Genomic DNA, 17116 nt, shown 5'->3' on the forward strand with positions numbered 1-17116 from the left:
AAGTATACAATGACCACAACACTCATAGTATAAGTGGAACTCTATTGCTCATTTAACAAAATTTGTTGAGGATTTTTTCTGTACAAATTATGAACAGGTTTGCTGAGCCAGTACAAGAAACTGGATTAATTGATGAATTAATCTGTAAGGGACTGAGAAGACTTCAACCCCTTACTTTACAAACAATAAAATGGCAGCCCAAAGAAACTATTTCTCCTAAACTAGAAGATGAGAGGATCATGCCCTAGTTTGCTCCAAGGACATGCACTAGAACATATAATAACTAAAGATTTACATTAACAACATAAACCAAAAGCTTTTACTGAAATGCTCTGTGGGCAGTACATTGATGTACTATGCTAAGAAAAATGTAATATTTATATAAAACCCTTGCTATAGTGCTTTGCACAGGGTAAATGCTCAATAAATGGCAGCTATCAGTTTCAGCTTGTATAGTCCTTGGAAGACTGAACATGTGATGTTTACCTGATATCAACAACCAATTGCTTGGAGCACCTGGGTGGCTCAGTCAGTTAAGTGTCCTACTTCGACTCAGGTCATGATCTCACAATTTGTGGGTTCAAGACCTACATTGGGCTCTGTGCTGACAGCTCAGAGCCTGGAGCCTGCTTCAGATTCTGTGTCTCCCCCTCTGTCTCTCTCAAAAATAAATAAACATTAAAAATTTTTTCAAAAAATAACCAATTGCTTTTAGACAACAACAGACATTTCTCCAAAGAAGACATACAGATGGCCAACAGACACATGAAAAGATGCTCAACATCACTGATCATCAGGGAAATGCAAATCAAAATCACAATGAGCTATCCCCTCACATCTGTTAGAATGGTTAAAATCAAAAACACAAGAAACAAGTGTTGGCAAAGATGTGGAGTAAAAGGAATCCTTGTGCACTGTTGGTAGGAATGCAAACCGGTACAACTACAGTGAAAAAGATTATGAAGCTTCTTCAAAACATTAAAAAGAATTACCATATGATCCAGTATTTCTACTACTGGGTACTTACCCAAAAAATATGAAAACACTAATTCAAAAATACATATGCACCCCTAGGTTTACTGCAACATTACTTATTGCAGCATTTTTTTATTATTGCAGCATCATTTACAGTAGTCAAGCAGCCCAAGTGTCCATGACAGATGAACAGATAAAGAAGATGTGGCACACACATACACACATATATATAATGAAATATTAGCCATCGAAAAGAATGAAAACTTGGGGCATCTGGGTGGCTCCATCAGTTGAGCGTCCAACTTCAGCTCGGGCCATGATCTCATGGTTTGAACGCTGTGTTGAGCCTCATGTCAGGCTCTGTGCTGACAGCTCAGAGCCTGTAGCCTGCTTCAGATTCTGTGTTTCCCTCTCTCTCTGTCCCTTCCCTGCTCATGCTCTCTCTCGCAAAAATAAATAAACATTAAAAAAAATTAAAAATAAAGAACTACTAGAACTGATAAAGAAAAAGAAATCTTGCCATCTGAAGCAACATGGATGGATCCCGAGGATAAAAAGCTAAGTGAAATAAGTCAATCAGAGAAAGAGAAATACCATATGACTTCACCCATATGTGGAATTTAAGAAACAAAACAAATGAACAAAGAAAAAAAAAAGCAACAAACCAAAAAAACAGATTCTTAACTATAGAGAACTGATGGTTACCAGAGGGGAAGTAGGTGGGGAGACGGGGGAAATAGGTGAAGGGGATTAAGAATAACTTACCACAGGGGCACCTGGGTGGCTCACTTCATTTCAGTTTAGGTCATGATCTCACAGTCCAGGGATTGAGCCCCACATGAGGCTCTGCACTGGAGCATGGAGCCTGCTTGGGATTCTCCCCCCTCCCTCTCTCTCTGTCTCTCCCCCGTTCACGCTTACTCTCGCTCAAAATAAACATACATTTTTAAAGAATAAACTCTTTATAAAAAAGAGTACACTTATGATGAGCACTGAGTAATGTACAGTATTATTGAATTATATACTGTACACCTGAAACTAATATAACAATGTTAACTATACTGGAATTAAAAAACAAACAGCTGCTTGACTAACTTGATAGACTAGAATCCCTGTGGCTCTACTAATTCAACACTTTTTGAATTAGTAGGGCTAACTGAAAGGGCTAACTGGCTTGTAAAACCAGCTACAGTGAGTAGAGACAGAGCCAACGCCAAACCCTGAATCCCCTGTTTGGTTTCCATAACATGTCACAGATCTGCAATTTAGCTATACAGTTGTGTTCAAACTTTTATAAGAGGATAATAATAGCACTGTTACTATACCTGACTTTTTCAATCTTTTTATTAAAACCATCACTGAGCTATGAATTTGACATGAGAATCATCAACAATCCGGATTGGCAATATTATAGTCTTAGGAGTCGACAAAACAACGGTCTTTTTTTTTTTTTTTAACCTTTATTTATTTTGAGAGAGAGAGTGTAAGCAGGGGAAGGACAGAGAGAGAGGGAGAAAAAGAACCCCAAATAGGCTCTGTGCTGTTGGCACAGAGCCCTGATGCGGGACTCAATCCCACAAACTCAAAGATTACAACCTGAGTCGAAACCAAGAGTCAAATGCTTAACCGACTGAGCCACCCAGGTACCCCCAAACAACAGTCTTGGTAAAGCAATTCTATCATGGCCACCTGATGATTGGAGAGCTACAAGAGCAGCTGTTATATGCACCTGAAGCATAGTCTCTCACTACATGTAGTTTACATGTAGTCTCTCACTACAAGTAAAATACAAAGGAGAAAATGCTTTAAAACAGTTTCCAAAGCACTCTTAAAATGTGACAATAGCTGCAGGTCACTAAGAAACTGAGACACTCTTGGCATACAGTAATTTGTTTTAAGCAAAGACTCACAAGGAGTTTAATAAAAGCATTGGGAGAACAAGACTAAAAGCCACAGTGCCAGAGTTGTAGCAAGAATTAAAAAAAAAAAAAAAAAAGATGTTCCCTTTCACAAACAGTGGAAAGGCCAACGTGGACTTTCAGGTCCTTCTAATGTGAATTAGGGTGCACTCCCTCTACTCTCGTAAAAATAGAAAATAACCTCCAAACGCGAGGGAAAACGGCACAAGGCACAGAGGGGAATCCAATCTATTTGTGGTGAATTAAATTCAACTCAACAAATAATTCCTGAAAACTCTACTGTGTGTAAGACATTGTGAATGAAAGATGCTTGTTCTGCCTCAAAGAACTCTAAATGGGAGGAAGGAGGAGAATGAGGTTCACGGAAATACACAAATAACCCAACGCCTAATACAAGTGCCTTCTAAGAAAGGTTCCAGTTAGGGCTACAGGTTCAAAGGCAAGATTTCGAGACTCAGACAAGGCTTCATGGGAGAAGTAGCGCTCGAGATAGTCACAGAAAAAAAAAGGCGGAGATTTTGGGATCACGAAAAGAGCAGGTGAGCGTTCAAACAACCATGAGAGGCCAAATCCCTGTTTCCTTGCAACCGCCGCCTCCTCACGCGTTCAGCGGGCGTCCTGAGTGCCATCCTCCGGGGGGCAGAGGCCTACCCCTCGCCTCCCCGGTCGTCCCCCCGCCATTTCTCACCTCAGAGACTTCCAAGTTCCCCCTCGGTCAACCCTGTCTGAGGACAGAAGACAACACCGACAGGAGAGAGCCCGAAAGCTGGCGGGGTGCTGTCAACTCACCGGCTTTTGCTGCTCAGGCCAGGCCGCATCGCCATGGTAACGCCGCCAACCCCGCGTTCGAACGCCCGCGCCGGCGCCCGCGCGCCGACAGGGCCGCACCATCTACCAATGGGCATTCGCGGAACTCGTTGACGTTAGATCCCTTTTCCTCTAGAAGGCCAATCAGTGAACGGAGGAAGCAGTGGGCGTAACCCTCACTTTGCGCCTTTGAACCAACCATACAGCTTGAGTGAAGATCTCGCGATGTTCTAAGTGAAAGGCATTTTTGAGGCGGGTGGAGGAGACTTCTCCCTATACTGTTGGTCGCTCTAAGCGCAACCGAACCCTCCGGATTGGTCGGCGTACTCCCCCTTTCCGTTCAAGGCCCGCCTCCTGCCTCCCTCGGCCTTGGGTGAGTAGTCTTAAGGAACGGCCTCTGTGTTGAATTCTGTGCTAAGGTACTGAGGTTTGACCGATGAGAATCTGCCGCTGAATAGCTTCCCGTCGGTGCACCGTCAAAGGTGGACGCGCTCTCCCCCAGGCTGGCAGTGAGGCGTGGGCAGGGCAGACCTCCCCCCAACCAACCCCACCCCCTCCGCCGCTCGCAGCACCTCAGTTTTCCTCTGTGCTCAGGAAGAGGGGAGGGTTCAATGGCTCTGAGCCTTGCTGGCCCGCACGCAGGTGACGATGGGGTGGGGCATCGGAATCCCAGAGTTCACATGTAGGGCCCTACGGCAAGAACGCCATACCTTCCCCTCCCTCGGCCTCAGTTTCACTTTGTTGTTGCCCTTTAAACCCTGCCTGCTTTCCAGAAGAGATTTTATATTTTCTAATATGTTTCATCTATTGAATGAATAATATCGTGGCAATTATAGCAGAAGTAAAGAAAGAAAATCGCAGGAGAGTCCCACCACCTAAAACATAACTTCCTTGTTCTTTGTTGTGGTCTGATTTGGGCCCTATGTATTTGTTATTTGTTATTATATGTCTTAAAATATATATATATATACACACACACACACATATACATATATGTATGCACATACACACAAGAAAACCTTGGATTGGGAGTGTTCTGTAAGAGAAGCAAACGTTTCTAATAAATTTTAACTTGGTAAATGGACAGTGTCTTGTGATGTAAGTAGTACCTGACGCCAAATGTCACATGATCACAACTGAGCCAATGGTTCTTGAAATTTGCTTTGATATACAAGTGCTGTGGAGTATAGGCATGTTTCCAGAACGAATTATGCTTGCAAACTAAGGTTTTACTAAACTGACTGCAATCATATAGCCAAATGTAAAACTGTAATACAGAGTCAAGGTTAAGAGCAAGGTTGTTGGGAGTCAGGCAGACCTGCCTTTGAGTCTACCCAGACATATCTTTCCTTTTTTTTCCTCTTGAAAAATCACGGTAAAGGCTCAGAGGGTTGTTGTGAAATTAAGTGAATTGATGAAAGTAAAGCACTTGGCACGATGCCTGACAAGCAGTAACTACCCCCCCCAAAATGGTACCTCTTACCTTCATAATAGAAACAAATAAATATACTAGCCAACAAGGCCAGTAGACTTACTGCGAGCACCCAATTTAGTTCAAAACTTGTCAGAGAAATAACACAAAAAAGGAAACCATTTTTCAAAAGAGTGAATTTCTTCCCAGTTCCTATGTTGAAAGGAATTTATCTTGTGGTACTTTATACATAAGGAATATATATGGTGTAGTGAACAGCGTGGTCACCAGCAGTTTTGCTGGAAATATGAAAAGCCATTTCTTGATTCAGCTATCAATAGAAGCTAAGAGCATGCTATTAGATCATAATACAGAAGCTTTCTGGTGACCTTTTATGACAACAGGGATAAAAATGACTCCTATATATTCAGTACTTCTGATATGTCTGATCTTATGTATATATTATTTTTAACCCTACTACAACCATGTAAAATAGAGGTTACCCTCATTTTACAGATGAGGAAAGTGAGGCTTAAGGAAGTATTTTGCTTAAAGTAGTACAACTGTTGAATTAGGGAGTTAGGTCTTTCTCACTGCAAAGCCAGCCATGCTTTTCCATGTTGTTTCTGACTGAAAGAGGATAAAATGCTTTGAATATCAGATGCACAGGCAGACTTACCCAAGTGGAGGAGGTGGCCTGCAGAGGTACCTATAGTGGAAGCAAAATTTTTTTCCAATAAGAAATTTTCACCTTGGGCGATGAAGAGGTGGGATGAGGTGATCAGATCACTGAACACAATTCCATCTGTTCATTTACCTTGTGGGTAGTCTATAGCACTTCAAATTCATCTTGTCCCAAGCAAATCATTATTTTACATTCTACTCCCTATTCCACTGTCACCCAAACCAAACAATCTCTCTTTTCCTCCTCTCTCCCTTGAACAATGAAACATCAAATACTGTTGGTTTTTTTTTTTTCGAGATATTTCTCAAATTCATCCCTTCCTCTCCTTTTTCAGGGTCTCTGCCTTAATTTAACTCTATCATTTGTCACCTGGCCTATTGGTGACAAGCTTGTAACTCGTTGATCTCCCTGCCTTCAATCCTAATTCATTCTCTACCTTCCTTGCTGCCAGAATGTCTTTGTAAAATGTCAATCTGACCATATCACCAACCCTGCCTAAAATCAGTCAAAGGCTTCTCATTGCCTACAGAATATAAACTAAGCTGTTTATCAATGGAATGCCATTTTGTGCTTGAGGGTCTTTGCCCACGCTCCTCTCTGCCTGGAATGCCCCTTGCCTCCACCTTTATTCTGCCTGGTGAATTCCTAGCCATCCTTCAGAATCCTTATGGGGTGCCTCTCTGACCTAAAGATAACCACTCCCTCTTCTTTGCTTCCTTTCCATTTTACACATACCCCAATGATGCACAAAACACACTGGCAACTTGTCTACCTTCCGATTTCACGAGGCTGTGAACCCTTAGAAAGCTGGGGCTTTATAATATTCAGCTCTATATCCACTCTTCAATTCTGTCATACTGCTTGTCAAGTGGGACATACTCAACAGATGTTAGATGAGTAAGTAAATCCCTTCAGGCGCTAATATTAGAATTCTCCATGTTTGCTTTCTAGAATTGTACAGCAGATGGCACTAATAGGCCACTTAACAGATCCTCTTTACTAGGAATGATTTTTGTTCCAACCTTGTCTGACTTTGGCCCCATCCTGGATGCCAATATTCATGCCTTTACAGGTGAAATCTCCTGTTTTCGCCCTCAGCCAAATAGCAAAGATAGCAAGATGACTCAGCAGCTTGGTCTCTGTGAGAAAAGAGAGTGGCAGATGCCCAGGGAAAGGTGCAATTAAGGGAACATTTTCTTTGTCTCAATTTATTCACAGTAGTTGGGAGCTTCTTGCTTGCTTGCTTGCTTGTTACAGTCACAAGAAAGAGAGAGCTTTATTCACTGATGGGCATCTCATGTCTATTCCATCCTTTGAAAGGGAGGAGGGGAGTTGAAGAATCAGAAAAGACCATTATGATATGGGAAGAGAGGAAAAGCCGAGCAGTCAGAGTTGCTTGTAAGCAGGCAGAACTGGCCTTCCTCCTCACAGCGGAGTGGCCCGGGCAACTTTCCTGGATACCAGCACCCTGCCTAAGTTAGGTGTTTTTGTGCTTGTTCAAGGCTAGCATTAAGGGTATTCCCAACCCCTTCAAGGGTATTTTGAACATGTGGTTTTAGGTCCTTACTTCCCAGAGAAAAAGCAGAGGACTCATAGAAAGGCAAAGTAGGGGCCTAAGGCTACACTTTACCTCTCCAGGTCATCCTTGGGCACCAAGATCTTCATCTCTACTCCCTGCCCCCCAACTAAAACCTATTCTATGGAAAGGATTCCAGCTGGGCACCTTTAAAATGTATGGGGTGCCTGTGTGGCTCAGTCGGTTAAGCATCACTTCAGCTCAGGTCATGATCTCACAGTTCGTCGGTTCGAGCCCTGCATTGGGCTCTGTGCTGACAGCTCAGAGCCTGGAGTTGCTTCAAATTCTGTGTCTCCCTAAGCATTAAAAAATTAAAAAAAAATTCCCCATATGAATATAGATCAAAAACTGGGCATTTTGGAACTGGGAGTAATTTTATAAATTATTTGCATGTCCTCTCTCCAGGCCATTTGTGCCCTAAGCCCTCACCTTTCATGGTAAGCAGAGCTGTATAAGGAGGGAGATATACTTTGGAGTTAGACTTACTTGGATTCAAATCTTGCCTTTGGGCTATGCCTTTGGGCAAGCATTTTCACCTTTTTGAGTCTTAGTTTCCTCATTCAAAACTGGAGACAGTCGTGCTTATCATGAATATTTGTCTTAAGCATTAGAAAAGATATACGTAAAGAACTTTGCACAGTATAGCTATGCTTAATTGATAACATGGTGGCATGATAATTTGCACAGTGCAGATGCTTAATTGATAACATGGTGGCATGAAACAATTTCTGTTAAAGGGATTTAAGATTATAAGGAACAAGTTGAGGATTTGGGGAGCTCTTTCTGTATCTAAAGGTATATTTGTGAGGGCGTTTGGGGTTGAGCTATGCTTGCAATAGCACTCTGATTAATTTGATGAAAACATTGGAACACAATACATCAGTACAGCCATTTATCTGTGAATTATTTTTTGGCACCTAGGTTCTGAACCTCCTGAGCTGTAAGGGAAATGTATATAGAGAGAAAGGCAAGAACACTTTTCCTTAGCTTCTGGAACCTTCTGATGACATTGAGGATTTTTTTATTCAGGTTTTTTTTAACCACCTAAGGCACTTTGCCACTTTTCTGAAGTGTGAATTGCCTGCTGTCAGCTTGGAGTTCTCATCTCTGCAATCCTGGCTGCAAGCACATTTGCATATTGGATGCTGTGTTCTTTAACCCCCTGAGGTTTGAATCTACTTGGAGTCTGGTGTGTGTGTGTGTGTGTGTGTGTGTGTGTGTGTGTGTGTGTATCTTTCTCTATAAGCTGACAACTTTCAAACCCCAGAACAGTTTCCCTTCATGGTCTCCAGAAAAACAGAAAATGTACAACAATGGCTCCATTGATTTTTATGTAAATTACACTCTTCAGGAAAACACTGGGCTGTTTCCCAAAATCCCAGAACATACCCTGAGCATTTGTTTGAGTGGGATGTGGGGAGAGTGTTCTGTTGAGTCAATGAACATCTGTTGAAAGCTGCTGTGCTGGGTCCCAAGGAAACAGAGTGCATAGTCCGGCTCTTCCCTGCCAAAGGTACAGACTGAGATTTACCAGACTAGGTATTGTGCTTGTGGTGGCTTTGTTCTGTGTCCACTTAGCTAAACTGGAACTGTGTTTCCCAGGATTCCCTTCCTACATGGTTCCAAGTTAGGGTCAACCTCAAGAAAATTTTGTGCGAGATTTGGAAAGCTTAAGTGAAGTAGCAACAGTACACTGTGAAGGACAGAGCAGGATACCAAGCATGTGGCAGTACTTACCTTTTGACACTGATCTGCTGGTTCACCTTGTTGGTGCAGGATATAGCACTCAGGCCGGCAGCTCCCCAACTCCTGCTGAATGTCCTCCTTCAGTTACTCCGAGTGCTCGGCCAGATGTCCATTCAGCTCTATGACAAAGGGCTCCAGCTCCTCCTATAAGTTCATGAGCTTGGAAATGGTGAAAAAAGTCACAGATTTCATTTGTCCTCAAGAGTTCTACTTGTCTTCATAGGATCTGGTTTGTTTTCATAAGTTCCAGTTTTCCTTGCTCTCCTCCACTTCACATCCAGCTCTCCTTCCCAACTGCTGGCCTTGCTTACATATAGAGACTTCAGGCACAACACCAGATGCAGAGGTGACAGAGTTGCTTGGATTTCTCCATCAACTTCCATAACTGCACAAGATGTAATCCCTACACTAAATCCTTAATTTCCTCATAGTGTTCTGTTTCTCTGATCAAACGCTACAGAAGTTTATTCAAACCATGTTAAAAGCCCAGAAGATGGAATGATTAGAAGCCAGAAGGCTTCACAGAAGAAGTGACACTGAGCTGCTTCTGAAAGCATGAGTAGGAAGCATGTATGGGGAAGGAGAGAGAAATTCTAGAGAACAGCTGGCTCAAGCCAAGCAATTGAAAAGGTAAATAGGAGCTTTGCCTTTCTAGAACAACTGTCCTCTCCACAGGTCAATAGGATAGGTAGAAAGTGAACATCTGATCCTAGCTCTTCTGGTCCCATTAAGATGAACCACTGGTTGGTCTGGTTCTTAGATGTGGTTACCCTTACACATTGGTGTCCACTAAGATACATTTTTCTAAGGTGTGCCCTTGTCACTACCCTAAGCCACTTCCCCATGGGAAAATATTGGCCTGCCCCCCTCTTTCCAGTGTCTCCACATGGCCACACCAGGCCTGTCTGTCTTGCCCCCCCCCCCATACAGGCAGTGTTGTTTTCCCCATGATGTATTGGTGATGGCAGTGATGTAGAGCAATGCTCTGGGGCTTCTGTCCAAGGCAGGGCACTGCCCTCTAGTCTTGGATCCCTAAGCTTATCTAGGGGTCCAACATTCATTCCATGGGACTCAACCCAAGACAGGAGCAAGGTGCCCTTCACCAGTAACTTGCTACTACTTTATAAGCATCTTTATAGGAGGGCATGGTATCTGGTACCTGTTTCTGCCTAAGCCTGGAACCACTAATTTGAAACCTCTGTTCACCAGTACGGTGGCAACAGGGTGCTTCTTTCTGGTTTCCAAAATGGGGAAGGTTTTTGGCATAAATAGGGAGAGCAGGGAAATAGAACATAATGTTTTAAAAAGCCTGCTACCAGTTTACATGTAAATTTTAAAACTCAAACGGGATAGCATTATACAGTCTATTCTGAATCATACATTTTTCACTTAATATGTCCGAAAATATTTTTTTTTTTTTTTAGTTTATTTTGAGAGAGAGAGTGAGCGAGCTCATGAGGATGAGAGTTGGGAAGGGGCAGAGAGAGAGGAGAATCCCAAGCAGGCTCCACAATATGAGTACAGAGCCCAATGCAGGGCTCGAACCCAGGAACCATGAGATCATGACCTGAGCCGAAATCAAGAGTCGGAGGCTTAACCAACTGAGCCACCCATGCGTCCCTGTCTGAAAATCCTCTTAAAAGCAGCACATTTGGCTCTACCTCGTTTTTTAAAAAGGCTCCATAATATTCCATTGTACAGATATACTATACTTTATTTAACCTTCCCATATTGATGGATATTTGTTTCTGCCTTTTTTTCCTTTTTGATATTGCAAACAAGGTTGTGATGAACATCCTTATGTGTATATCTTAAACATGTATTTGTGTATGTCAGAGTGCCTAGAATGGAATTGCTAGCTGTAAGGGAATGTGCATTTTATGCTTTGATAATTATTACCAAATTGCCCTCCTAAGGGGACATGCTAATTTTCTCTCCTACCAACAGTATATGAGAGCACAGACCATTTCAGAAACCCCATTTGAGGGGCACTTAGCTGGCTCAATCAATAGAGCATGCAACTCTCGATCTCGGGATTGTAAGTTCAAGCCCCACAATGGGTATAGAAATTACTTAAAAATAAAGTCTTAAGGGGTGCCTGGGTGGCTCAGTTGGTTAAGCTCCAACTTCAGCTCAGGTCATGATCTCATGGCTTGTGAGTTCAAGCCCCACGTCAGGCTCTGTGCTGATAGCCTGGAGCCTGCTTTGGATGCTGTGTGTGTGTGTGTGTGTGTGTGTGTGTCTGCCCCTCGCCCACTTATGCTTTCTCTCTCAAAAATAAACAAACATTAAAAAAAATTTTTTTAAGTCTTAAAAAAACCCACTTGAATTATTTCCAATTCTTAAAAATTCATTATAGGTTTAGAAATATTTGGAAAAGATCACAGTGTTGGGTGGATTTGGTTTTTTGGTAAGCCATGTGTTGACAGTTCTGAGAACTATCCTGGAAAGAGTTTCAGTTTGGGTCTGATTTGTGTGCCTTTGACAGATGCAGGCTTATCTTGATTGAGTACCAGCAAGGGGGCTGAGGAGGCCATCACCTCCTGCTCCAGCTCTCTGCATCAGCTCTGCTGTCCAACATACCAGCTCCTTCTTTGGCTCTGGAATCTTGCAGATGAGGCCCTGCTGACTTGGGTCTTTTCCTGCCTGGGTCACTCTCCCAGGCCTTTGCTGCATTTAAGATATCTGATTTTCTTTTCGTTCTGCCATCCCACCTCAGGACCTTTATTCATGCTGTCCACTTCTCCTGGAACACACTTCTTCTCTTCATTCCCATTGCCAACTTACCTTTCACTCGTCCTTACTTCTCTACTCAAACATCCCTTCTTCCAAGGAAGCCTTCCTTGATCCCTCAGACAAAGTCAGGTTACCCATTACACATTTTTCCCTTGTAGCACATACCTTATTGGCAATTATTTTTTAGTTTGCTTAATTATTTGATTAAAATCTGTCTCTCCCACTAGAATATAAACTGCATGAGAGCAAAGCCCTAGCATGTACTTAGTACATGGTAGCTACTCAATATTGTTGACTGAACAAATGACAAATTTTCTTTAGAAAGGCCTTACATAAGTGATCTTCCATATATTTTGTTACCTTGATAACCTGTCCCCCTTCAGATGAGTTGTTTTTTCACTTCTGCAGATATTTCTATTCTTCTCCCTTCCTCTCTTTTGTTGTTGTTGTTCTTGTTGTTGACATTCTTTTCTGAAATGGAAAGAAAAGTAACTAAAATGGAAAAGGCTAAAAAATTGTAGTCTTCACAGAATTGCTGGTTATAAAATTAATAAATATTTTCTGTAAACTTCCAAACAATACAGAAATATAGGGACTGGAAAATTAAAGTCTCCCCATAATCTCATCCTCCAGGAAATACTATTAATGATGTGTATCCTTCCAAACATTTTCCTATGCATATTGAAATCTTTTGAATGCTTATTACATGCCTGGCACTGTTCTAAAGCACTTTGCAAAAGTTAAGTCACAGCAACCCTCACAGCAACCCCTTGAGGTAGAACTGTTATTAAATTTTTTTTTAACGTTTATTCAGTTTTGAAAGACAGAACATGAATGGGGGAGGGGCAGAGAGAGAGAGACACACACACAGAATCTGAAGCAGGCTCCAGGTTCTGAGCTTTCAGCATAGAGCCCAACCCAGGGCTCGAACCTACAAACCATGAGGTCATGACCTGAGCCAAAGTCTGCTGCTTAACTGACTGAGCCACCCAGGTGCCCCTGAGGTAGAACTGTTACTATCCTGTCTTAGATAGAGCTGAGGAAAATGAGACTTAGGAGCTAATCACACAGTGAATAAGTAGTAAAGTCAAACTTGAACTCACACTGCAGATTCACACTCTTGACCATTATACTAGCTTGCTTTTGATGGGGTAGGAAAGAGATTTTCTACTGTGTGTGCCTTTTTGTACTTAGAATTATGAACCACATGAACGTGTAACATTCTAAAACCTGGATAAAAGACTAAAAATATCAATAACAAAAAGCTTTTTAGTACCCCAAGCTACCTTCCCTGAATGACTCCTCAAGCCATCTGAAACTACATTGCTGGGGTTTCTGCCCCACAGACTCAGGCTGGAGGCCGAAAGGAAATGGGACCATGGGTTTGATGAGAATGTTCCTCATCTCTTCCATTCACAGCATCTCTCCAGTTTCAGTGGGTTTGCTTCTGAGGACCTCCAGTCTCTTAATGCACACACACCAGCCCCAGCCCCTGTGTCTTAACAGGGAGTCCTGGAGGAGTTGGGATAGAGCTTCCCTGACAGGGTAGGGGCCAGGGTCCTACCATCACACACAAATCAGCCTCTGATTCCTGGTTTCTCCCATCTTGTCTTCGGTATGCTGCCTTTTTCTGTAGCTGATGAGGTCACTGTTAGCTGGTCTGTGCTATTCCCCAGCACCAGAGTGCTGCCCCCAGGGTAGATCTTCCTGTTTTGTGTAACTTCCCAGGGTCTCACATCTTCTTCCTTAAGTCCTCAGATAGACCATGGCCCTCAGAGCGTGTGGCTTGATCATTTTCCGAAGACGCCTCATTCCCAAGGTGGACAACCCTGCGATTGAGTTTCTACTGCTGCAGGCATCAGATGGCATTCATCACTGGACTCCTCCCAAAGGTGCAAGGCAGAGGGGCTGGCTCTCGGGAAAATGCTGAGTGTTGCTCAGAAAGCCACCCTGCCAGGCCCTCCACAAAGCTTATATTTCAGTGACTGTGCAGCAGGAGGGGAGGTGGGGGCAGGAGCCCTTGATCCTTTCTACATACATGGTCTCCATGCCAGGCCAGAGCAGAGCTGGAAATAGAACTTTGTGATTGAATCCCAGGGCAGAAGCAGCACCGGTTTTCTGTGTGTGACTCACATTCACTGGAGTGTCAGTCTCTGTGGTGAATGCCTGGGTAGGAGAAAAGGCACTGGGCTGGGAATTGGGGGCCTTGGGATCAAATCATTACTGGGTTACAGGTCAGGAGCCCAGAGTGAACAGCCTCCAGATAGAAGGGAGCAGGAACTTTAAAGGGGAGTGCCAGGGGGAGGGGTGAACAAGGATCCAGGTTGGAGGAAAATAAGGAAATGGGAACAGGAAATAAACTTTGCACTTTTGCATTTCACTAAGGAGAAATAAGGTGAAAGAGAGGGACAAAAGTGTCACAAACTCTATGAATAGAAATCTTCACACTTGTCTCCTGATCACCAATGTCATACTGCATAGTACCTCTCACTGAAAGATTTCAAAGGAACTCTCCAAATTTTGTCCCACCTGGGCCTGAAGAAGTCACCCTGTTAACACTCATGGGTAGAATGCAGCACAGACACTACTGGGAAGGGCGTGTTCAGAGACTCCCCACACTTCTGAGGGCAGGTGGGAATCAGGGTCACCTCTTACCACCAACATCCCTCTCACCTTCCTCCCCCAATGCAGTACCTACCTGGCTTTGTGCACATAGCTACATAAAGTGCTATAGAGAGAAGATTCCCAGAAGCCATGAGCTAGATTGGTTTTTTAAGCCCCGACTCCTGGTTGCTTTCTGTGGGAGCTGTGCAGCAACGGCTGACTCAGGGCACTGCTGGGAGAGCCCCTGGGAAGGAGGAGGGCTAGGAGGTCACCTTGTCTCTGAACCAAGAAGGGAACAGCTAACAATTCCTGTTCCCCATGAGCTCCTGAACCAGGAGGCCCCCAGCAACTTGCTGGAACCATGTGTTGACAGAGGCTGCCAGACCCCTCCCTGTCCTTCCTGGCCCCTCTGGGCAAGCTGAGAATTTGCAAGGAGGGCCTAGAGGCAAAACTGAGGGCTGCTCCCAGTCTGCAGAGCTTCAGGCTCTCCTACAGCAGTTTCTTGGCAGCTGTCTGGTTGGGTTTGAGTCTTGCCAGCAAATTTTCTTAGAACTGGCTCTCAGCTTGTCCTTAGTCTAAGTTCCCATCAGGACTTTCCCTATGAAACTGGAATCTGGCCTTGCTCAGAAAGATGAAAACAATTTGGAAAAGCCTTGATAGCTACTTGGAAACAGCTGCCAGTGCTGCAGTGCAGGGTTTGGAGCCTGTTGGCCCTGGGACTTCAGGGACCAACTAAGACAGTGTTGAGTCCTCACTGTGGATTGTAGGCAAAGTGCTCCCTCTTCAGCCAGCTCTCACCTGCCAAGAAGAGACTGCCCTTCCTTCGGAAAATCAATTTAAGGTCTCCAAGGGAAAAGTCTCCCTGAGAACTTGAGATGAGGAGAGCTCCAAAGAATAAGAAAGCAGAGGTCTGAGGAAGGCCATCTCTCTCACCACTGAAGAGCAGTCTTCTAGATCAGACTTGTTAAACCCATGGTCTTAACTCTCTGCAGAGAAGATACGGTGGGGAGGAGGAATTGCCCAGACACTACCTGTTCTGTACCCTATTCCTAGGCATGTTAGGATGTTGCCAATCTGTAGACCCCCTTTAGCCTAGCAACATCTAAAAAAGTCACCGAAGGGACACCTGGGTGGCTCAGTCGGTTAAGCATCCGACTTTGGCTCGGGTCATGATCTCACAGTTTGTGGGTTTGAGCCCCACGTCGGGCTCTGTGCTGACAGTTCAGAGCCTGGAGCCTGTTTCAGATTCTGTGTCTCCCTCTCTCTCTGCCCCTCCCCTGTTCATGCTCTGTCTCAAAAATAAATAAACATTAAAAAAATTTTTTTTTAAATTTAAAAAGTCACCGAAGACCCCCTATGTTTAAATCATCTGACCTGAAAATTCCACCTTTGTTGAAGATTATTTCTTCCTCTTTTTTCCTAACCAGGCCATGTGGAATCAGGAGAAAATGACTTAGAAGCAGCCTTGCGGGAGACTCAGGAGGAAGCAGGCATAGAAGCAGACCAGCTGACCATCATTGAGGGGTTCAGGAGGGAGCTCAATTATGTGGCCAGAGAGAAGCCTAAAACAGTCATCTACTGGCTGGCGGAGGTAAAGGACTGCAATGTGGAGATCCGCCTCTCCCACGAGCACCAAGCCTACCGCTGGCTGGGGCTGGATGAGGCCTGCCAGTTGGCTCAGTTCAAAGAGATGAAGGCAGCGCTCCAAGAAGGACACCAGTTTCTCTGCTCCACAGCCTCATGAGCTGACCAGAGCACAGTCACTTACCTCTGTAGGATCCCTGAGGGCCTTTCAAGATGAACCATTGTCAACCCCGGGAAAGGATTGTGTTGGTCTTTGGCTCATCATAGCAAAGAGCAGATGGGTTAGTAAAATCAGCTGAGGACTCTCAGAGGAACGCAAACAAAAATCTCAGCTGGGTGGAAAGGAAGGCAAACGAGGAGTTAAAAAGTCTAGGTGTAATAAGTACATCCTTGTAATTTACAAATAAACTTCAGGGAGCTTATCTGCCCATCTAACCTGTTGTCTTTATTTCTTGGACTCTTGCCCTGGTGGGGAGAAAGCTAAAGTGAAATGGAGCTCTGACCTTAGCCAGAGAGAATCCTGTGTCCATGCACTCATACCCCAGAGAAGCTAAGGGAGGAGTCAGGGTGACTCTCCTGCCTCTGGAACTCCACCCGACCAGCGTTCCTGAGACTTTGTGACCTGTAGTTGGACAGGAAATACAAGCGAGTTGGACCAGAGCACAGGAATTGGGTTTGTTCTACTCACTAAATGTACCCTCTCCCTGGCACCAGGTACATATGTTGTAGGTGCTCAGTAGATGCTTCCTAAGCATCTAGAGACCCAAGGAATTTGTGACATATTCCAGGTCACAAGAGGGAGATGAGGGACAGACCACACTGGCCCACCAGTTCAGTGGCACGTGGACCCCAACCTCTCAGCCCAGTCCTGCCTCCCAGAGTCAGCATGGGCCTTGTCAGCACGACTGAAGTCACTGGCAAGAGGCAGGCTCAGGCCGGGGGGACTCTGCTATGCTACCCAGCAGCCCCATCACTACACCTGTGCACTCCTTGCCTGCAGCTGCCTTCTCCACCTTTAGCAAGCTCTCATCATTTATGTTTCTCTCTTCCTACATGCTCCCTTTCTCTCCAAT

General features: G+C 44.2%; 1 protein-coding gene across 1 annotated transcript; it reads left to right on the plus strand.

Annotated features, from left to right (window-relative positions):
* The first annotated feature begins 3990 nt into the window (after nucleotides 1–3990).
* Nucleotides 3991–16473, plus strand: NUDT2 (nudix hydrolase 2). Its single transcript, XM_047098552.1, has 3 exons — nucleotides 3991–4074; nucleotides 13607–13747; nucleotides 15887–16473. The coding sequence occupies exons 2-3, from the start codon at nucleotides 13621–13623 to the stop codon at nucleotides 16201–16203; spliced, it is 444 nt and encodes a 147-aa protein (XP_046954508.1). The 5' UTR covers nucleotides 3991–4074; nucleotides 13607–13620; the 3' UTR covers nucleotides 16204–16473.
* The last annotated feature ends 643 nt before the right edge of the window (nucleotides 16474–17116 follow it).

The sequence above is a fragment of the Lynx rufus genome, unplaced genomic scaffold (genome assembly GCF_022079265.1).
Source record: "Lynx rufus isolate CCGP_SWC_20201006 ecotype Redwood Valley unplaced genomic scaffold, mLynRuf1.p SCAF_10, whole genome shotgun sequence".
Taxonomy (NCBI): domain Eukaryota; kingdom Metazoa; phylum Chordata; class Mammalia; order Carnivora; family Felidae; genus Lynx; species Lynx rufus.

Bases quoted from the DNA above. Each gene is read 5' to 3' on its own strand.
- NUDT2 (XM_047098552.1), top strand. From the start codon at position 13,621: ATGGCCCTCAGAGCGTGTGGCTTGATCATTTTCCGAAGACGCCTCATT. The intron at 13,748-15,886 runs GTGCAAGGCAGA...TTTCCTAACCAG, and splicing joins TCACTGGACTCCTCCCAAAG to GCCATGTGGAATCAGGAGAA.